General features: G+C 43.4%; 1 protein-coding gene across 1 annotated transcript; it reads right to left on the bottom strand.

Annotated features, from left to right (window-relative positions):
* Nucleotides 1-4,361: 4,361 nt before the first annotated feature.
* On the bottom strand, nucleotides 4,362-7,939 carry LOC136540844 (jasmonate-induced oxygenase 1-like). Its single transcript, XM_066532873.1, has 3 exons — nucleotides 7,301-7,939; nucleotides 6,850-7,186; nucleotides 4,362-4,999 (listed from the first exon to the last, which is right to left on the bottom strand). Exons 1-3 carry the CDS (start codon nucleotides 7,807-7,809, stop codon nucleotides 4,703-4,705), a joined length of 1,143 nt encoding a protein of 380 aa, XP_066388970.1. The 5' UTR covers nucleotides 7,810-7,939; the 3' UTR covers nucleotides 4,362-4,702.
* Between the last annotated feature and the right edge of the window lie 12,421 nt (nucleotides 7,940-20,360).

The following is a 20,360-nucleotide window of genomic DNA, read 5'->3' as shown; positions in this document are numbered from 1 at the left end:
CCGAGGGGTATCCCATGATGGTAGATTTATCGGTGGGGGTGCGCGTAATCAGGAACCGGATGGTGACACAAGGCATAGAGACAGCGATTTAGACAGGTTCGGGCTGTCTGATCGACGTAATACCCTACGTCCTGTGTCTTTGGTGTATTGTATTGAGATGTAGTAGATAGATCTAGATGGATTGTATCCGCTAGGGGACCCCTGCCTCTCCTTATATAGTCTAGAGGAGCAGGGTTACAAGGTAAGTATCTTATTTGGTACTATACAATGTCTTGCGGTGCACGTCGAGCAGCGTTGTGCACGCCTTGATCTTGTGGACTGGGCCACCCCTGGGGGCGCAGCCCATGTGGTCTGCCATGGGTATCCGGGGTCCATACCCCTAGAGAACCGGTGCTGACCACTGAGTTCACGATCTTGGAGCTAGCTTACAGCCGGCCTGGCTCGTTACCACGAGTCTATGCTCCCACAGGTCCTAGGTCCACCGGAGCTACAACATATATGGCATTGGGCCATCCCAACCCAAAAGACTAGCATGATAGGTGGGGGCTTCTTCCGCCTTATATGTTGTGCTCCCCCACCATCGCTACACGATGTGAGACTAAACCCCAACAGTAATAGCTTCATCGCGATAAAATTGGAATTTCATTATTCATGTGAGTATGATCGATCCAAACAGCACTAAGCACAATTTGAAAGAAAAGTCATCAGGTGCTGTCAGTTAACCAAATGTAATTAGTACCAAAATCGACCTCGTAAACCTCCAAATGTGTGGCAAAAGGATATGCAACAACGACAGCAGACCAACAACTCTCTCCCTCTCCCTCTTGTCTGTGTGCTCCCCTCAAGCAATTATGTAACTTCAACCAAATGCATCTGTGAAAGATCTTGGCCCATGAGCACGACGATGGGGGAGGCAGACGAGGACGATGACAGCCATGTGTGGAGCTAAATTGTTGGGCGGATGAATCGTGGGAGAGCGAGGTGGATGCCCATTGCCATGGATGGAGCGAAACTTGCGAACAAATCGCTGGAGAACGATCCTGATGGCAATTTCTTTCCTTTTTCTAGCTTGCTCTTTTTTTTCTCAGTCATTGGATTGCCGGGCCCAGCTATTATGCATGCAAGCGAGGTGATTACAGGCCTTTCCTTTGTCTCGCTCGCTCCTTTCCTTTTCTTCCTCATGCAGGTGAGGTGGTTGTGGGAATTTCCTTTTATGCGCCGGGTAGTCATGGATCGCAGGGTGATTTTGGTGCTGCCGGTAGATGTCGACAATCCATATGTTTTAGTTGTATATATAGATAGAGATATAGATAGAGATAGAGATAGAGATAGAGATAGAGGGGGTGTCAAGCATGCTCTTAGGACTCTTTGCCATGGGTCCATAGGGCTTTAGTTTCTCCTAACAAACCTTTTAGCGCTATTGTTGAGGTGCAACAGATAGGAGGTGGAGCCCATGAGGCTAGTGTTTTGGGACTTCATCGGTTGCTACTACATAGAGTAGCTCAACAATACTGAAACAAAGCAGGGTGAAGCCCTATCAAAGAAGTCCTTAGATTTGCATTTGATGTTTAGTCTCTTTGGTTGTAATACCTAGCCTACTAGTGTTGTGCTTTCAGCTCGTTGGGGCATGTGCTGTGTTCCAGTGGAATTACTCTCACTTTGGTTTTCTAAATAGATTGGGGCTAACTAAAAATCCTTGTATTCTAAACATAGAATCTCTATGCTAATCTTTTTACATGAAACAATGATGAAAGTATAAAAAGTATGCTATGCATATGCAGGCTCGTTCCATGCAGGAACTGGGTCATAAGCCTATTTTTAGGAGTTTTGATAGCTGATGATTTATGGCTCTAGTTGGAATTATATTGGAGTTCCTTGATTGATTGAATTATATTGGAATTATAAAAATGTATGTTTAAGCCACCTTATTTTATCTTTTTTAACGAGATTACCCACTGAGCCTGGCCTAGCTAAGAATCTTCTTTGATGGATTCCTTACGTTTTTCTTGTTCACAAACAAAGCACCACAAACACACATATATATGTTCATATATACGTGTGCACACTAATTCCTATGAATACACGTACTAAGAGACTTGACCAATACATCTTAAGATTGATATTTGCCACTCATGTCTCGTTGTCAACATGTACATCGATTGTCACTAATAGATCAACAATTAGGCGACAGATTACATCGTTAGGGCCTATTTGGATCAAAGGTTTTTCACAGGAATTTTGGAGGAAAACTTTTCAAAGGAAAGGAATGGTATGGATGCGTTTGGAACGAAGGATCGCTGAGGAATGTTTGTTGTGCAAAATGCAGGAAATAAAACATCCACTGTCAGCCAAGGGAATCCATCTTTGTCGCCTCTCCCACTTTGGTGCTCTTCCACTACGCTCCCGTTGCTGTGTCTTGCTATCTTCTATGAACCAGGTGCTAGGTGAGAGAGTAACTACACCATGGGTCCCACACTATATATAATAAGATAGCATGTGTGTCGGTGTTTTGTAAACTGGACTAGTAAATTTATACGATTGCCGCGCTGCTCTAGAAAGACGATGGTAGCATCCAAAAGACATGAGGATTTATACTGGTTTAGGTCGGAGTCCTACGTCTAGTCTCAGAGATGATCGAGTGCGCGTTTCTTGCTTGAATGCTCTGAAGTTCTTACAATGGGGGGTGCAAGAATGGTGGAAGAGGTAGGAGAGCTAGAGCTAGGAGATGAACTGTCTGAAGGAAAGCTTCAGGAGTCCGGAGGTTGTGAAGAATGAGAGAATATCCCTTGGAATGACGCCCTGGCTGTCCTTATATAGAGTTCGGGGTCAGGGTATGTACAAAGAGGAAGGTTCTCCCGACCGAGGGGTTGTGAGCCCTAGGGAGGGTCCTAGCTAACTTGGCTTGCAAGCTACGCCGTCTTGTGGTGTACGTCCAGGCGTGGTTGTCGTCATGGTCTTGTGCCCATGTCGCGGTAAGGTGTGGCGTGGTGCTACTATGCCGGCTGTGGCGGTACTGTAGGCACGGCGGTGGATCGCTAGCCGCCCTACGCGATGTGGTTTTTGTCGTGGCCTTCGTCATTGCCTCCTAATCTCCAAGGGCATCGTACAGGAGTTGGTAGCCGTCCCCAGGTCGTCGACCACCGGGTTGGCTTGTGGAATTGGTGGCCACGATCCCAAGCTCCTAGGTCGTGGCTCCCGCCGGTTTGGATGGCCTCTAAGTCAAGGCCTTCGTCGTGGATCCCATCCCGTAGTGGGTAGGATCGTATATATGTCCCGTTGGACCGTACTTGGACGACGGGTCGCTGTACTGGCAGTCACCGCCATGTGGTGTTGTCTTGTCTATGCTGCGTGGCGCAGGGATGGCGTCTATTCGGACCGAAGTGACCGTTGTCCCCTCGGTCCTTACGGGGTCAGTGCGGCGTGTCTACTCTTGTCAGAGCGGGCACGCTTAGCTGGGCTCGGCCTCTCCCCGTTCCTCCCAGGGGTCAGGACGATGGAGAAGTCGTGAGTTTATTGTGCGTTATGCGGCTAAGGTAGAAGGGAGGGGTCGTAGCTAACCCTAGCCTTAGCATCTAGCCTAGCCCGCTTGGCTCAGCTGGGCCTCGATCGTTTGGGCTTTCGCTAGCTAATGTATCACGGGCCGCTCGGCCTGTTGACTAATCGATGCCTTGAGACACCCAGGGATCATAACCCCGACAATGAATAAAGAAGACAATTGTATATTACTATACCAGTTTTTGAAAAAAAAATTACCATACCATAATAACATGTCAGGAGAATAAATAAGTATGTAAATCAGACCTAAAAATAGTTAAGCAAATTGACAGAAGTAATCTGTTCCTAAACAAAATAATAAAATGTGTTTTGTTGCTTGGACATGTGGTGGTGCATTTTGTCGTTTCCTGCGATCCAAACAGCTCAAAATTTTCATTCCTGTGTTTTGAAATCCTACGGTTTTTCAGTTTTCACTCACTGGCATTCCTGCATTTTTTCCTATTCCTTTGTTTTGCAATCCTTCGTTCCAAACAGGCCCTTACATGAACCCGAGGATGAATTACGTCATTGGGAGTAATTGGTGAAAGGGTTTCACAATCGTGCGGCTAAAACAATCGATCATTAGTAGTATTGATTTGGATCATTATCCTAGCTGGTTTACATGACTTCTCTTGTAAACTCAAGCAAGACCAAGGTAACATTGAGAGACTTGATCAATACATCTTAAGATTGATTGATATTTGCCACTGACGTCTTCTTGTCAACATGTACATCGATTACCGCTAATGGAATAATTAGGTGATAGACTACATCATTACATTAATTGAACCCCATGGATGGATTATGTCATTGACAGCAATTGGTGAAAGGGGTTTCAAAATCGTGCATCTAAAACAATCGATCATTGGTAGTATTGATTTGGATCATTATCATGGTTTACATGACTTCTGTCTTGAACTCAAGAGAGTCAAGACCAAGTAGCAACGAGAGTTCCACACACTTCTATATGTATGTACGCACATTTTAATTTACTGCTCAGTTATTACATGGGATGAATAATGTACACCACAGCATTTCTGTATAAAGTAAACATCAAATTATTATTCACCGATCGATCCAACGATGATTATGCACAGCACAGCTAACTGAAACCAGCTGGCGCTGCCGATGATATATACGTATACGTATATATAGCTAGCTCAGTAGCTTAGCTGGTGGACGAGCCAGCAGCGGCACTGCAGCCGCCGCCGGCGGCGGCGGCTTTGGTCTGCAGGGACTCAAGCTGCGCCTTGCCGGCCAAACCGCGTTGCCGGATGAAAACGCGGTACTCGTCGAAGGTCATCTCCGGGTACAGCGCCGGGCGGTCGGGCCCCACCAGCTCCGCCATCGGCGCGATGGGCAGGTCGCTTCGCGGGTTGTAGAAGAAAGCCATAGACAGCCGGTCCTCCGCCGCGCTCACCGTCACCCGGTGCTCCACGCTCTTGTATGCCGCGTTGCTCAGCACCTGCGGGCGCGCGCGCACGCACATGCATGGGTATTTTAGTGTCACTCTTGTAAGTTGCAACTGCTGGCTTTAGTTACGCACAGAACATGTGCAAACGTGACAATACATGTATATATGCACCGAAGGTACATGCAATTAATGGTGCTACGCATACTTGTAATTAAAATAAGCTGTCAATATAATATTGAAAAAGTACTTATTATTAGTGCGTGTTAGGGATGGACTTATAATATTGTTTAAGACTTGAATTACCCAAAACGACAGAGTTTGGCCGACTGATATGATGTAAATCTATTAGGGTAGCTTCGACAGTGTAAAAATAGATAGCTCATAGAATAGGTTATTGAGTTAGAAGGAATATGATCTTTTGGTTCACCAGTGGAATGCTAGCGACAAGAGAGTTTGAATGGTCAGCCAAAAGCAAGTAATTCAGATAATAGTTATCCTGTTCAATCTTCAGATGGATGGAGCAAACGGAGGCGCTGATTCTAGTCCCACGTGCGCGGACACACGCTTTTGTAAGCGAGCGAATGCCTCTACCAGCTGCTTTATATTTGATCTGTAATAGCGACGGCACATCAATGCAAATCCAAGGAGAGACACGTCCAGTACAAAGACACGGTACGTCTCTCTGGTCTGGCCAGTGCACACAGACGGACAGACAGACCTGGGTCAAGCTAGGAGACAAAATAGCAAGGAGTAGGTGTCTCCCTCCACTCTCACCTTTATCCACTTGTGCATGCTGTGCACAGTGTATACACAGCAACAGCTAGGATCTTTATAATATAAGTGTACACAGTATTATATTTTCCCTTTTAACTAGGAGTATAGCAAATATAAGCCCGGTGTAAATCAAGGAATATGAGAACACGAATCATATTGGGGTCATCAACAGGACATTTTCCCTAAGGAAAAGAGCAAGTTTGCTTTTACTCCATCATTCTTAAAATATAAGATGTCAAAGCAATTTTAAGACCAAATAAGTAGTCTGACAAAAGACTAACTCATCCCTTACTAATTAGTTAGTAGTGAATGTTAACATGCTTAATTTTCTAGTAACGCATGGTTTAAAAAGGTAGACATGCATGTCACTACCAATTATACATTGGTCATTTTAGGCAAGATGGTGTTTAAAAGGTAGGCACACATGTCACTACCTTATAATTCGAGATAAAATTTAGCCTTCTAATAATAGCTTATATTTCAGGCCATGTGTTCGTTAACAAAATTTAGCCTGTTTTAGACTATGGGAGGAGTTAACAAAGTCTCTTACTAGTAGCTAGATAAGGACATGTGTTCGATCCCTTATTATCCCTAAAATAAAATAAATGGTCCAACATTTTTAAAACACTAGCACAAGTTGCACTGGGATTTGTGAGGTCCATGCATAAACCCCCCTACTTTTCATGGGAACCCGTCCTTTTGTCGCAAATCTAGAGTCCTGACACAGTCAATCAGATTCGTTCGGGGACGCTCTGTCTCGGTTTTGAGGCGCTTTTTTTCTAGATGCTGCCGTGCTGGTCCAGGACACGTGTCGACGTTTGTTGCCGACTTGTACGTTCGCGCATATTTCTATTGTTTTTCAGTGTTTTTGTCTTTATATTATTTCTGGATATATCTTTGCGGCTTGCACTTAGATGGGTGCGCATGCGGTGCAACGTCGTTACACGTATCTCAGTTCTCTATGAAATCTAATAACAGTTGTGTATTCCGTTTATTTTCTTTGCCACACCAGACATGATGTTTTACTAGACTAGAGTGACATGTCCAAAGTGAGCCGTAGTACGAATATGTCACTTGCAGATATGCACGACCATTAAATATTGTTGTGTATCGATATGGATACGTACCTGGATCTGGTCGCCGACGTTGACGATGAAGGCGTCGGGGACGGGGTCGACGATGATCCACTCGCCGCCGGGGCTCCTTACCTGCAGGCCCTTGACGTGGTCGTCCACCAGCAGCATGGTCATGCCGCCGGGGTCGGAGTGCCCCGCCACGCCCAGCGTCAGCTCTGGCTGCGGGCACCGCGGGTAGAAGTTGACCCTCAGGCACGCCCCTTCGCCACCCTCTCCGCCGAACGCCGCCTGCAGTCTTCCGGCCTCCAGCCCCAGCCCGCCGGAAAGCAGCCGCATCACCCTCCGGCACAGCTGCAGCACTTCCTCGCCGTACTCCTCCGTCGCCCCCCTGCAACGACCATGCATGCATATGTCCCGTGCGAGCATGAGACCACAAAACTACGGACGGTAATACGGTGTGCTGGATATGTAGAGCGTGCGCCGTGTGCAGGTGTTAGTTTACCGTAGAGAGGAAGGGAGGGAAGGCCACTTTTCGTGGCTCTTGAGCGACGGCGGCAGGAGGTGGAGGAAGTAGTAGTCGCCCCAGTCGAGGGGGCCGCCCTTGGCGGTGCCGAGGCGGCTGCCGTAGCCCTCGTACGTCGCCGGCGAGTTCGCGTAACGCTCGCGCACCTCCGCGGGCTGCTGGAAGAAGCCACGCCACGCCGCGCGCGCGCCGCGCAGCAGCTCCGGGCGGACGCCGTGGTTCACTGCCTGGAAAAAGCCCCACTCGCGGCACGCCGCCGCCACAGCGCGGGAGGTCGCGTCCACGTCTAGCATTGACAGGTCTACGACTGGGATGTTCGGGCCGCCGGCGCCGCCGCCGACGCCATCGGAGGCTGGCAAGAGCCCGGACCGCTCCGACAGAGGCTTCACGTACCGCTCGGGGATCGTGTCGCCGCAGGTGTCCGACACAGCCTGGACGCGCACCACGGGCTCCGGCCAGCCGGCGCCGCCGTTGAAGCTGCTTGTCATCGGATCGGAGCTGCTGGCTTAAGACAAGACGCCCTATTGTGTGCACAACTTGTTACGCTTGCACACGCATGGCATTTGATGATATATGCTAGTTGCAATTGTACATGATGGTCCAGCTGAGATGAATGGTAATACCATGTTTTACCCCCTTTTATAAAAGGATAAAGAAGAGACATTGTTGTGTTGTGCCTTTGCGATCATCATTGGAGTGTTGAATATAAAATTTCAACTAGTGGGCTTGAAAGCAACATGCATAGCTAGCGAAAATATAGCACGTGCTCAAAAACTTAATAGTGGTACAATATGAAAAAAAAAAGGATTAGCTCTGTATAAGGTAATTATGCTAGCAAGGATTTTGTGGTCACAGAGGTACCACACTGCACTCCTGTTGCAATTTGTGCACTTCATCTAATCATCACAACTATAGCCACAGTAGGATTTTTGTTAGTCTACGTTTTTTCTTTGACAATCTGCTTTTCAGATTTCACATAGACCGGCAACATAACTTCTTTTCATTTCGAAGCGTGACCTAGAGTCACAATTATCTAGGTCACGAAAATTTCTCTCCTTCAAATTTGCGTTCATCACGATCTCCACCGGTCCGCCCGTCCCTCCACTCACAATTATCTATATATCCCGTCCGTGATGCAAACTCATGATCCGTGCTAATATGAGAATAGATATGCGTCTAATCATGATACACGGTTTCAAGACGTACACAGCTACATGTTCCATAGTGAGTTGCGACGCACAAGCATGCTCACTAGTAAAAGGAAAAAATAAAAAGTTTCATAATTTACATTCTGTTTAATTTAAGATAATATAATTTTATAGACATTGCTTGTCAAAGTGTCCTATTCAAGACTCTATCCATCGAGGGTACGTATTCTAATAAGCTCTAGAATATATGATCATGCATAGGAGTATATTATTCATCATGTCCATATATGCCAATGCTTTGCTTGATTTCACCATCGGATCAACCGATTAAAAGCGCCGAAATACGTTAGCTTGTTTCACATTGACGTTAAGTTGAAAGAAAACAGAAATACTATACAACACACATGTGTTTTAGCACCAAAAAACATATGGATTTTTTTATCTATGACGTCTGGGGCCCATATGTCATAACGAACACATAAACACCTCTGCGATCTGTGATTTGTCCTTCTATAAAAAAATATTTCTTGTGATCTATGATCTTGTAATTTGTGATTGTCTGGAGGTAGAAGAAGGCTGGAGGCTGGAGGTAGAAGAAGGGTGAAGGCTGTTGGATCTTAATCCTATGGTGCTAAAAAATTCATGTGTTGGAACTGCATAAAAACACATGGTTGTGTAGTAGACAGACTTGTGATCTGTGATCTTGTGATTTGTGATTGTTTGAAGGTAGAAAAAGGCTTGAGGCTGGAGGTAGAAGAAGGCGGGAGGTTGTTGAATTTTAATCCTATGGTGTAAAAAAATTTATGTGTTGGAACTGTATAAAACACATAGTTGTGTAGTAGACAGACTCGAAGAAAAAGGAAAGCGTGTTTTCCATTCTCTAGAGGCAAATGCAACAGCATTTTTAGCACGGCAACAGCTAATAGGGTTACTGGGTTAGTGTTACTAGCACGCTATAGCGCTCTCACTCGCGACTTTTGAAAAATGATAGCGCCCTTAATTTTTAGCAACGCAAAAAGAAAATCTGATCAGTTTGAGAGACGTCTCCTGATTTTGTTCTTAAGAACTTTGTACCAGCCTTGGATTATACTAGTGAACGGTGTTAACGGACCCCGACAGACTTCAATGGTCTAACGAATGTAACTCAAACGAAGGTTTTTTCTTCTTCAATGCAACAAGGCATGCTAAATTGTGACATGATACTACGGCCTCGTTCGCTTCGCTGAAAAAACAAGGCGAAACACTGTTCCGGCTGATTTATTGTGAGAGAAAACATTATTTCGGCTGAAAAAACAAGCTGAAAAGTACGGATTATAAGAGAAATGAATAGGGCCTACTTCACAAAACTCATCACCATCTGTTCTAAATCCCCTTTACCACTGGTTTTCGCCGTCGTTGGCGAAAGTGGACGGTGATAATTAGGGCTATCACCACCAGTTCAAAACTGACGGTGATCTGTTGATCCAATGTATGATCCGATGGCGTTGAGCTCTTCATCATCGTTGGTCCGATGTATGCTCCGGTGGTGATGAGCTCCTCATCACTATTAGCTCGATATTTGATCCGGTGGTGATGAAGAGCTCATCACCATTGATCCGATAGTGATGAGCTCTTCATCACCGCCAGATCAAACGCTGCACCGTGGTGATGAGCAGCGCATCACTGTCGGAGGACCTTATCACCAACGGTTTGTCTAAGGTCACCAATGATAATGTATTTTCACAATATTAATCTAAATATAGCATAATAATTCATCAGTAATGTAATCATACATCGAGCACACAACCTCCACAATCGAAATATATACATCAAGTTCGAGCCTTGAGTCCATATATCAAATCTTCACAAGTCTATAAATAGAAGCTAAAACATAAATATACATGACATGCGATTACCAGTGTTACAAGACGAATATGAGCTGCACCTTGATTAGATAATGCAGTGCCTTCCATCCACATTCACGACTTGATCCATAATGAAACCAAGTTATTCTTGAAGCATCGATATCTTGGTGTGAGTCAATGCAACTCCAAAGTATGTGGCTCTACTTTCTGCAACACAGTGGGAGAAAAGCAAAAAATGTATGAAATACAATTAAGGCATGTATTGCAATATACTCAAATTAGCTAGTTAATTCATCAATTGACCAAATATGCAAATCTGGTCATGTGTAGCAAAGTATTTGTCTCCAATGAAGGGTAATGCATGACATAGAACCTGCATTGATCATTGGCAAAAGGTTGCCTTGCAATCAAATTGGCTTCATTTATAGTGAATCTGAATGTCCAAAAAGATCTATATTTCTTGCTCTTTTTCTGTACTTGTCATAGGTCCTTTTGACAAACTAGAGTGAATATATTTAGACTGAAGCTTATGTAATATAAAAACCCAACATATAAGGAACAAAGTGATTTGCTTGTTTTACATATTTAGCATGTCTATCAAGGGTTGGGTATGCACTTGTTCTCTCCTTTTAGAGTAAAAAACGGTGAGAATGCATTTCTCTATGTCGATGTCAAGGACAAAATGATAACTGCATTTACAACACATCTGCAAATTAGTTGTCTTAAGCTTGCCAATTGTAATGAAAGTATAAGTTAGGGACACATGTACGTGCGTTGTAGGGTGGAAGTATATATGGATGATTTGTCTGATTGGACGAACAAGGCCTTTGTCTATTTATCAATGGGTTGAGACTAAGACCTTAGAAAAATTACATATATGATAACACATGCCTTTTTTTACAACTAGAACAATGTTAGTGTTGAAACCTACAAACATGTTATAACCCCCATCACAGAGTATGCGTTGTGTACCATTAAGGCGGCATTATTCGAATGAACACCTCACAAACCTTCTTCTAGTACCCGAGTGGGGTCTTGAAGGTGCCAAAAACTTGCAAGGGGGTCACTGGGCCTCTGAACAGTGATGGGCCATGCCTCTGACCAGTCCACACGACCCAAGAACCAACCAGATCACGCTATTAAAAGCAGCGCGCCTTGGATTCGGCGTGGCTTTGTCTTCACGAACCTTCCTCTATTACCTCTTGTGCACCATCTTGACTACGAAGTGAAGGTGTATTGGGAGGGCTTTCTAGCTCCTACAAAGACTGCATTTTGAGACTACAAATGGTGAAACAATGGGTGTGTGCTAATAATGGATCCGTGTGGGACTACAATAAGAGGACCTCAGTTGTTCATGCGTGACGATATGCATGTTTGGTCACATGTTTATAACCAGAAGCAATGGTGGCAGCTGGATCTGACGGTGGAAAATAGAGTAGTAATCGATGGTAGGTGGATCCAACGGCCCTAGAACATTAATGGTGGTAGGTCAATATACAACCTGGAAATAATGTTGTGTTGTTGCTGCTAGGTTAAACCATAACCCAACAGGACATATCACTGCCAGGTTATATTCTGAACCAGCAGTGATATACTCACCATCACTGTTAATTTGTAGCTCAAACCGATAGTCAAATATCACAGCTGGGTCATGTCTCAACCCAATAGTGGTAGGCAGGCTTAACTGTCAGGTTAATAGGGTCCCTAATCATTGACCTGCTGGTAATGAAGCAATATCACTACCAGTTCACGCACACTATCATCAACGTGATTAATATGATTATGGAACTTTTATTAGTTAACTGAGGGAAATAAATATAATATCCTTGCTTTCCAGTAGTGTAGGCCGGAAGGTATTATTTGTTCTGTAGTATATCATTTTTAGTTTAGCGTCGATCTCATATGACTCACATGTACGACTTAACACACATTGATTTGTCAATCACACCAAAACACAAGTTCTGTTAGTTAGAGTCCTAGCTTTAAAAACTTTATAGGTTTTTTTGGATTTGGATATCTAATAATTTATGGATTTAGAACCGTGGATACATCTGCGTTATTTTGGTTGTTGAACTTTTTTTTTATTTTTATTTTAGATAGATCAAAAAACGAGTCTTCATATACACAACCCGAGTTGTAATTGTACGAAACAAGAACATTGATTGATTCGTCGTGTGAAAGCACGATTAATATGAGGCGATTAAGAAATCTAGGCTCCTGAAAGTACCTGACCAACCAACCCCAGATCCCTTGTCGTCATATCCTAGCTTCCTCCTGAATCACGTTTCCGAATGACGATGCTGATCATCTTCCTATTTTGCCTTGTCACTAATTGACTACTTTAATTAGTCTACCCTGGCAGAGTTAAGAATCCAATAGACGTGACTCATCACCTGAACCACTCTCAAATCCCAATCATGCATGCGTGCCATGCTGCTAGCTCGTTGTGTATGATGCTCAATTCACGTCTTGTCGTCATAAAGTAATTAAGTAATTGCTTTGCAAAAAAAAAGTAATTGAAAGATGTGACTATTTTAAAAATATAAATAAATAAGTTAGTTCACTAATATCTCCATTCTCCTGAGTTTGTCTTAATAAATCAAAATATTTAAAGTTTTGCCAAGTTCCTATACATACAATTATTATTACGGTAGTGCTCAGGAGCGGGCGTCCGTCCATCCGTCCGGATGCCACGCGGCCACTTCCGCCTCGCTGCTACCACATTTCCCACTCCGCCTCGCTGCTACCACGTTTCCCACTCCGCCTCAATACTGCCCACTCCACGAGACTGACCTCTCCTTGTCGCACACAGCTGCGATGCCCACATCGACCGCCGAGCCGGCACTCACGATGGCCTTCCTTTGCGTCCCGTCCCCGCTCCTCAATGCTGCACTCTCCGCCCCCTTTGCGCTCTCCTCCCACCATGCCTCCTTCCCCCCGCACGCACGTGGCGGGCCCCGAGTGCTCTCCATCACGATCCTAGGCCCTACTTCCTCCGCGGCGTCGCAGCTCCATCCTGCTTCTCCACCATGACCTAGCGTCGGATCCCGCTGTGCACTGCTCCGCACACCCACCCACCTACCCGGGTTTGTTGAAAGCGCATGTTGTAAGCGTATGTTTTCAAGTGTTTCAGATGTTTCCGTTGGATGTTGCATATGTTTCACACATATGTTGCAATTGTTTTATCTAGATGTCGCATATGTTTTGCAGTGGCTTTTAAAGTGTTTTCAATTTTTTAAAGTGTTTTAGACGCATGTTTCAAGCGTTTCATCTATCTTGAGACGTATGTTGTAAATATTTCATCTGGATGTTTCAAAAGTAGATCGGGTAGTTATTACACACGTTGTAATGGCGTCGGTGGCTGGCAAACAACGGCTTGCCGTAGAGCTTTGGCTCCTACTTCGCTCCTTGCTCACGTAGCGTGCCTCTCCCTCTCCTCTCCTCTCCTCTCCTCTCCCTCCCCTTCCCTTCCCTTCCCTGTATCTCGCCAGGGCAGTTCAAGCTCGCGCGGGAAACAGAGGGGCACAGACAGCCCTGCATGTGGGCGGGCGCCGTAGTCGGGGTGAGTCGTCCGGGCAGCGTGGAATCCGAGCGGGCGGAGCGCACGACATGGAGTAGGAGCGGGAAACGGAGAGCAGCCGCAGGCGTCCGTCTGGATGTCCAGGCGCTAGCACTGCCATTATTTTTACCATCAATCGTAATAAAGATGACTTAAATTACGAAAAAAAATATTTCATAATATATCTAATGAGGCACATTTGATATTGTAAATACTGTTATTCTTTCATATAAGCTTCCACGTTGTGTCACTTTTCCTTTTCTTGCAGAAAGTAATAATTATAGCTATAATATGCATGCATAATCTAGCATCCTAGGTCATTCACCAAATAATAATTAGCACGGTCTGAGAACAACAATAATTAGTGGTTGTTGCTTAAGCTGCTCATAATGCATCATATCATGTCACTATGTGCTTGATGTGATTATATCGTCATGCATCATCACTAAAAAGGGAGATCATAAGGATTATGGGCCATTTGACATACTTTATTGAGATTTTGGTGATTCTGAAGATAGCCCAATCGCTAGGACTAACATGTGTCCTTAGACATGATTGACGTGTCTATTTAGGTTCTAGGGATGCAAGAGAACCAGCGGCGTGAAGTCTGGAGAAGAAACCAACCACAAAGCAAAGAACATGCTATAAATTGTGAGAGAATTCCTTATTTGACATCAGACAAATGACTCGTTCCTTTTTTGGCCCTCAAAAAATTTTCGTTTCCTATTTGACACCAAGTTCAACTTTCATTCCTTATACGACACTCCGTTAGATTTTCCATCCGGGAACCGTTAACTGCCCTGTGAAAAGACGATTTTGCCCATATGGTGTTGGAGATGACAGTTAGAAAACCTAAAGTTTTTTTTTGAAAAAAAAAACAGAGGCTCCTGTTTCTTTTTTTCAAAAAAAAACTTTAGGTTTTCTAACTGTCATCTCCAACACCATATGGGCAAAATCGTCTTTTCACAGGGCAGTTAACGGTTCCCGGATGGAAAATCTAACGGAGTGTCGTATAAGGAATGAAAGTTGAACTCGGTGTCAAATAGGGAACGAAAATTTTTTGAGGGCTAAAAAAGGAACGGGTCATTTGTCTGATGTCAAATAAGGAATTCTCCCATAAATTGTTGAACAATCGATCCTTAAACAAGATTAACGTTTGTCGACTGTCTGATGCTATAAATTGCTATGATTCTTATATAATCCTGTAGATAATAATTTCATAAATTTTCCATGTAGTACAAGATCATCAAAATTGGAATTTGGAGGAAGGATTTATAGCCAAAATACATAGCGATCACTACTGAAAAGTTAAAATTCTCTGTCGGTAGAAACAAAACCAACAAAAAAAATAACTTTATCCTGTCGGGTAGATAAAAATGACAGGAAAATTATAAAACCGACAAAAAAAATTGTAAATATCATATCGGTTTCTATCACTGACAGAAAAATTGTAAATACCCTGTCGGTATTTTTGGTACACATAGGAAAAAATATATATTTTCTGTCAGGTACAAATTATTTTTGTCGGTATCTTTCTAACACACGGGAAAATTATGAGAAAAAATCAACGTGCCAAAATTTGCCGCCAGTCCGAACATCCGACGCCAAGCGAAAATCCAAAAGGAATCCGGTCTAGCCTCCAGCACCAAAAGAAAAAAAGAGAGGCCCATAGCTCGTACGTGATCCAGTGACTCAGGCTAATAAAAAAATAAAAAACTCCCAAGAGATATACCCATGCCTGCATCATGAGGGGGTTTGTGACCCCATGAGGCCGTGCCTCCACAGTTCGCGAGCTCGCATCTTCCCTTCCGCGCCGCCAGCTTCTCTCTCGTACACGCACCGCCCGTACGCTGCCCCTCTCCCCCGCGCGCCGCTTGACCGCGCGTCGCCAGGGTGCTCGGGTGCCAGACCTCGCGCCGCCGTCCGCCCCAAATGCCCTCGTTCCGACCCAAGGCGGCGGCTCGCACACCTGCCGCTACATTTGAGGTATCATCCTCTTCTTCGGTCTCTACTACTGTTGTGTTCATGGGATCCTCAATCCCGCGACCAACTCGCTGAAACCCATAACCCTAATCCCCAGATCTACCTCTGGAGGTGTTTGTGACCACGAATATGTAGTCAGAGGAGCCCGTGACGGAGCCCTAGGTGGAGGAGAAACACTGCAAAGCAACCAAAGTAGTCCGCGGTGAAGGAGCCGGAGCAGTCTGTTACATCGACTCAGATTTTGCTACTTCCACCTCAAAAGGTAAGCATTGTTTCTTTCTCATTTTGCTGCAGTTAATTGGCCTATTGAATAAGTAAATTGTACAATTTATATGATCTGCAATATGTTTGAGGTATACACAGAGTTTCAGCAATTGCACAGATAAACACATATGGAGATTTAGTATTCTCAATTCTTTGCCGTTCTCTTGAAGTCATACTATTAATTATTCAATCAACCGTAGTGAAGCAAATTTTAATTAAATGACCAACCAGCCGATGATTACCAGCTTGTAAATAATGTCATGTTCCCTACGGCACTTGGCTACCCTCTTCTTGAAACTGTCTTCCAGCGACATCACCTATCTCCTAGTTTGTGTTTGAGCATGTCGCTCACTTCTGGATCTGGCTACTGTGATTTTTGAGGTCATGGGGGCTAGTCTTTTATAGAGCTAGCTTTACTATTGGGGTGGGAAGTGTGGCTATCACCAACCACACCCAGCTTGGATTATCTATTTTTTTCTTAATAAAAAAACTATTATAAAGCACTCTCTCAAGAGGTGTATGGTTTTTGCTATGCACCTATATGAACTAGGCTTTCAACACTATGTTTTGAGGGTTACACAGAGTGTATGGAGAAGCAGGTAGCTTTAGTTCACTCTTTTTTAATCTTAACAGATGAATATTTCTGTTGATGGTTAGTTAATGTGTCAAAAATCAGTAGAACAGTGATGTGCTTGGTTAAATTTGATATTGTGTGCTTTGATTGAGGTGCTCTATGGATCTGCTTGTTACTTTGTGTGTTTGTCCTGTTTTTTTCTAAAACACTACAACATAAAAACAATGTGATGCCTACTAATTTTAATCTTTCAAATACAGCTAGTTAATATGTCACACCGCACTTAGATGTATAGTGGCTGGCAGCGTGGTAAAGCGCCCTCTGGTACATGGATTAATCAAACCACTCAATTCTTGGACCATGCATTTTCCAATATGGAGATAGCTACAAATGACACCATCAAGTGTCCTTGTGCCATGTGCTAAAACTATTTTAGCCTCAAAGGGATACTATAGAGATGCACTTGTGCAAGCATGGTTTTAGGGAAGGCTATGAAACATGGACAAAGCATGGGGAGACTCATATTGGGCATGATGAAGGTGATAGCATAGCAAATGGAGAGGGTTTTGATGAGGTTGATCGAATGGATCAAATGCTGATTGAGCTAGCTGGGGACAATCCACCTATAGTAGATGAGCAACCAACACCATTTGCCATAGCTTTTTATAGGATGGTTGATAGTGCAAGTGAGTTGGTGCATGAGAAGACCACACACTCTAGGTTATCTGTTGTGGCTCGCTTGCTTTCCATAAAGTCATGACACAACATGTCAATTGCTGAATATGATGATATAATAGGCATAATACATGAACTTCTTCCTCCATATTCTAATTTACCTAATGACTTCTACCAATCAAGGAAACTACTACAGGGTCTTGGCATGCCGTATGTGAAAATTGATGTTTGTTATAACAATTGCATGCTCTTCTACAAAGATGACACAAGTAAAGAGATATGTGATGTTTGTGGTGCCAACCGGTATGAGGAAGGCCGCCGAACAAAGGTTCCACGTAAAGTTCTATGGTACCTACCCATCATAGAGAGGCTATAAAGGTTGTATGCATATGTGGATATAGCCAAGCTAATGAGGGCACCTAGTCCATCAATGCCTGGTAAGATGGTGCACCCTTGTGATGGAGAAGCTTGGCAGCAATTTGATGAAGACTTTCCAGAGTTTGCAAGGGATAGAAGAAATGTGTGGCTTGTTGTATCAACTAATGGTTTCACACCATTTGGTAGAGATGCTGCCTCGTACTCATGCTAGCCAGTCTTTGTGACGCCATTAAATCTACCTCCTGGAATACTCTTAAGGCCAGAGTATATATTTCTTGCCCTTGTTGTTCCTGGCCCTAAGCATCCTGGTAAAAACTTGAACATTCTAATGTAGCCCTTAGTTGATGAATTTAAAACACTATGGGAAGGGGTTGACACAATCGATGCTTCCATAAAATGTAGCTTCAAAATGAAGGCAACATACCATTGGTCTGTACATGACTTCATGGCATATGGAGACTTCATTAGATGGAGCACCCATGGTAGATTGTCATGTCCATGTGGATATAGCTGCCTAGGTTTCCAACTCCGTAATGGTCATAAGGCTTGTTGGTTTGACTGTCATAGGCGCTTCTTGCCTATGGATCATGTGTTTTGGAAACAAGCTAATGCATTTCGTAATAACACAAGGGTGTTGGAAGAGCCACCTAGGTGGTTGATAGGGGAGGAACTCTAGGCCAACATGACCAGATTTGTAGGTGATGACACCTTTCGTAAATTGCACAATTGGACACATGTACTTTGCTTTAGGCAACTTCCATATTTCTCTAAGTTACTTCTTCCACATAATATTGATGTGATGCATAATGAAAAGAATGTGAGTGAAGCCATATGGAACACATGCTTTGACATAGGTAGTAAGACCAAAGATAATGTGAAAGCTAGGCTAGATTTAGCTATGATTTGTAGCCGACCTTCGTTCCATCTGGTCCAAAGGAACAATGGGAAGTGGGACAAGCCTAGAGCTCCATTCTGCATTAACAAAGATGACAAGCCAATCATTCTCTAATGGTTCAAAGAATTGAAGTTTCCTGATGCATATGCAGCCAACATTAGGCGTGGTGTGGACTTGCAACATAAGAGGATTCTTGGCCTAAAAAGTCACGACTACCACATCTTTATTGAAAGATTGCTTCATGTTGTGTTTCGTGGGTTTCTACCAGATAATGTATGGCGCTCTTTGGCTGAGCTTAGTTACTTCTATCGATAATTGTGTGCCAAAGAACTTAGTAAAGATGTTGCTCGCTCTTTAGAACAGAATGTTGCGGTTCTTCTTTGCAAATTAGAGAAGATATTCCCTCCTGGATTCTTCAATGTTATGCAACATCTGATCATCCATCTGCCTTATGAGGCACGATTGGGAGGGCCAGTTCTAGCCTGTTAGAGTTATCCATATGAGAGGTAAATCTAAAAAAAAATATCTACATATCAGTTAAGGCCCATTAGTTTTTTATTTGTAATATGTTCTCTTATTTCATAGGTTTATCTAGAAAATTAAGAAGAAAGTAAGAAATAAGGCACGTGTTGAGGCTGCCATTGTTGAGGCAATTCTAGTTGAAGAGGCTACAAAATTTCTTAGTCTATATTTCAAATCCAGTGCACCTTCTATTAGAAACAAGATGCCACGATATGATGATGGTTCATCTATATTTCAAGGTACACGTGACCTTGAAATTTTTAAATGCCCGGGTCGATGCATCAGCCCAAGGGGTATCCGTAGCCTCTCAAATGAGGAGTACAAGGTTGCTTTCTTATACATACTAACAAATATACCTGAGATGGATGATTTCTTTATGTAAGTTATACAAACTACTTGAGTAGTGTTGTCCCAAATAACCTGAACCTTTGATGTGAGTTGAGTATTGTTTCTACATGTAGACAATTTGATAAAGAGGAGTGGAAGAGCCAATCTGATCCCACTGAACAGCAACTTCGTGATTTAAGGTTAAATGGTTGGAAAAATGCACATGGCAAACAGTTTGGGCCAAATTTTTTTGATTGGTTCAAACAGAAAGTAATACTCTCATCCATTTGTCAATATGTTTATATTGAATAAAAAAATGCTAAAGAATTTTAACTTAGTTTTTTTTGTTTTAGGGCATGAAATCAGTTAGCATTCACAATGTTCTATGCCAGTTATCTTATGGTTTCTGCACTCAAGTTACCTCCTATGGGTGCTATGATCTTAATGGATATAGATTCCGTTCAGAGAAATATGAGAGGGGAAGACTTGGTTTAACAAACATCAATACTGGTGTTTGTGTTACTTCATATGATGAAAACAACAATGCCCTTGAGTATTATGGTATCATAGAAGATATCATAAAAATTGAATGGGAAGGCAGTTTGAAACTAGAATTGGTTTTATTTTATTGTCGCTGGTTTGATCCAACATCAAATGGATTGAGGCGCACGGAAGATTTAGGCTTAGTAGAGATCGAGCATGCATTAAGGTTGAAAAGTTTTGACCCATTTGTGATGGCTAGTCAAGTTACTTAGGTTTATTATCTATCTTACCCATGTAAGGATAATGATCTATCTCCATGGTGGGTTGCCTACCAAGTTGCTCCTCATGGATGTGTACCTCTTTATGGTGCAAATGATGAGTCCATGA

This window comes from Miscanthus floridulus, chromosome 2 (genome assembly GCF_019320115.1).
Source record: "Miscanthus floridulus cultivar M001 chromosome 2, ASM1932011v1, whole genome shotgun sequence".
Classification (NCBI taxonomy): domain Eukaryota; kingdom Viridiplantae; phylum Streptophyta; class Magnoliopsida; order Poales; family Poaceae; genus Miscanthus; species Miscanthus floridulus.
The sequence above is the reverse complement of the archived record's forward strand: the minus strand, read 5'-3'. Positions and strand labels throughout refer to the sequence as shown.

What these genes read in the sequence shown, in the direction of transcription:
- LOC136540844 (XM_066532873.1), bottom strand. Translation starts at nt 7,809, where the DNA reads ATGACAAGCAGCTTCAACGGCGGCGCCGGCTGGCCGGAGCCCGTGGTG. An exon ending in TCCCTCCCTTCCTCTCTACG is followed by an intron (nt 7,187 to 7,300) that starts GTAAACTAACAC and finishes TGGTCGTTGCAG; the next exon opens with GGGGGCGACGGAGGAGTACG. An exon ending in ACGTCGGCGACCAGATCCAG is followed by an intron (nt 5,000 to 6,849) that starts GTACGTATCCAT and finishes GCGCGCCCGCAG; the next exon opens with GTGCTGAGCAACGCGGCATA.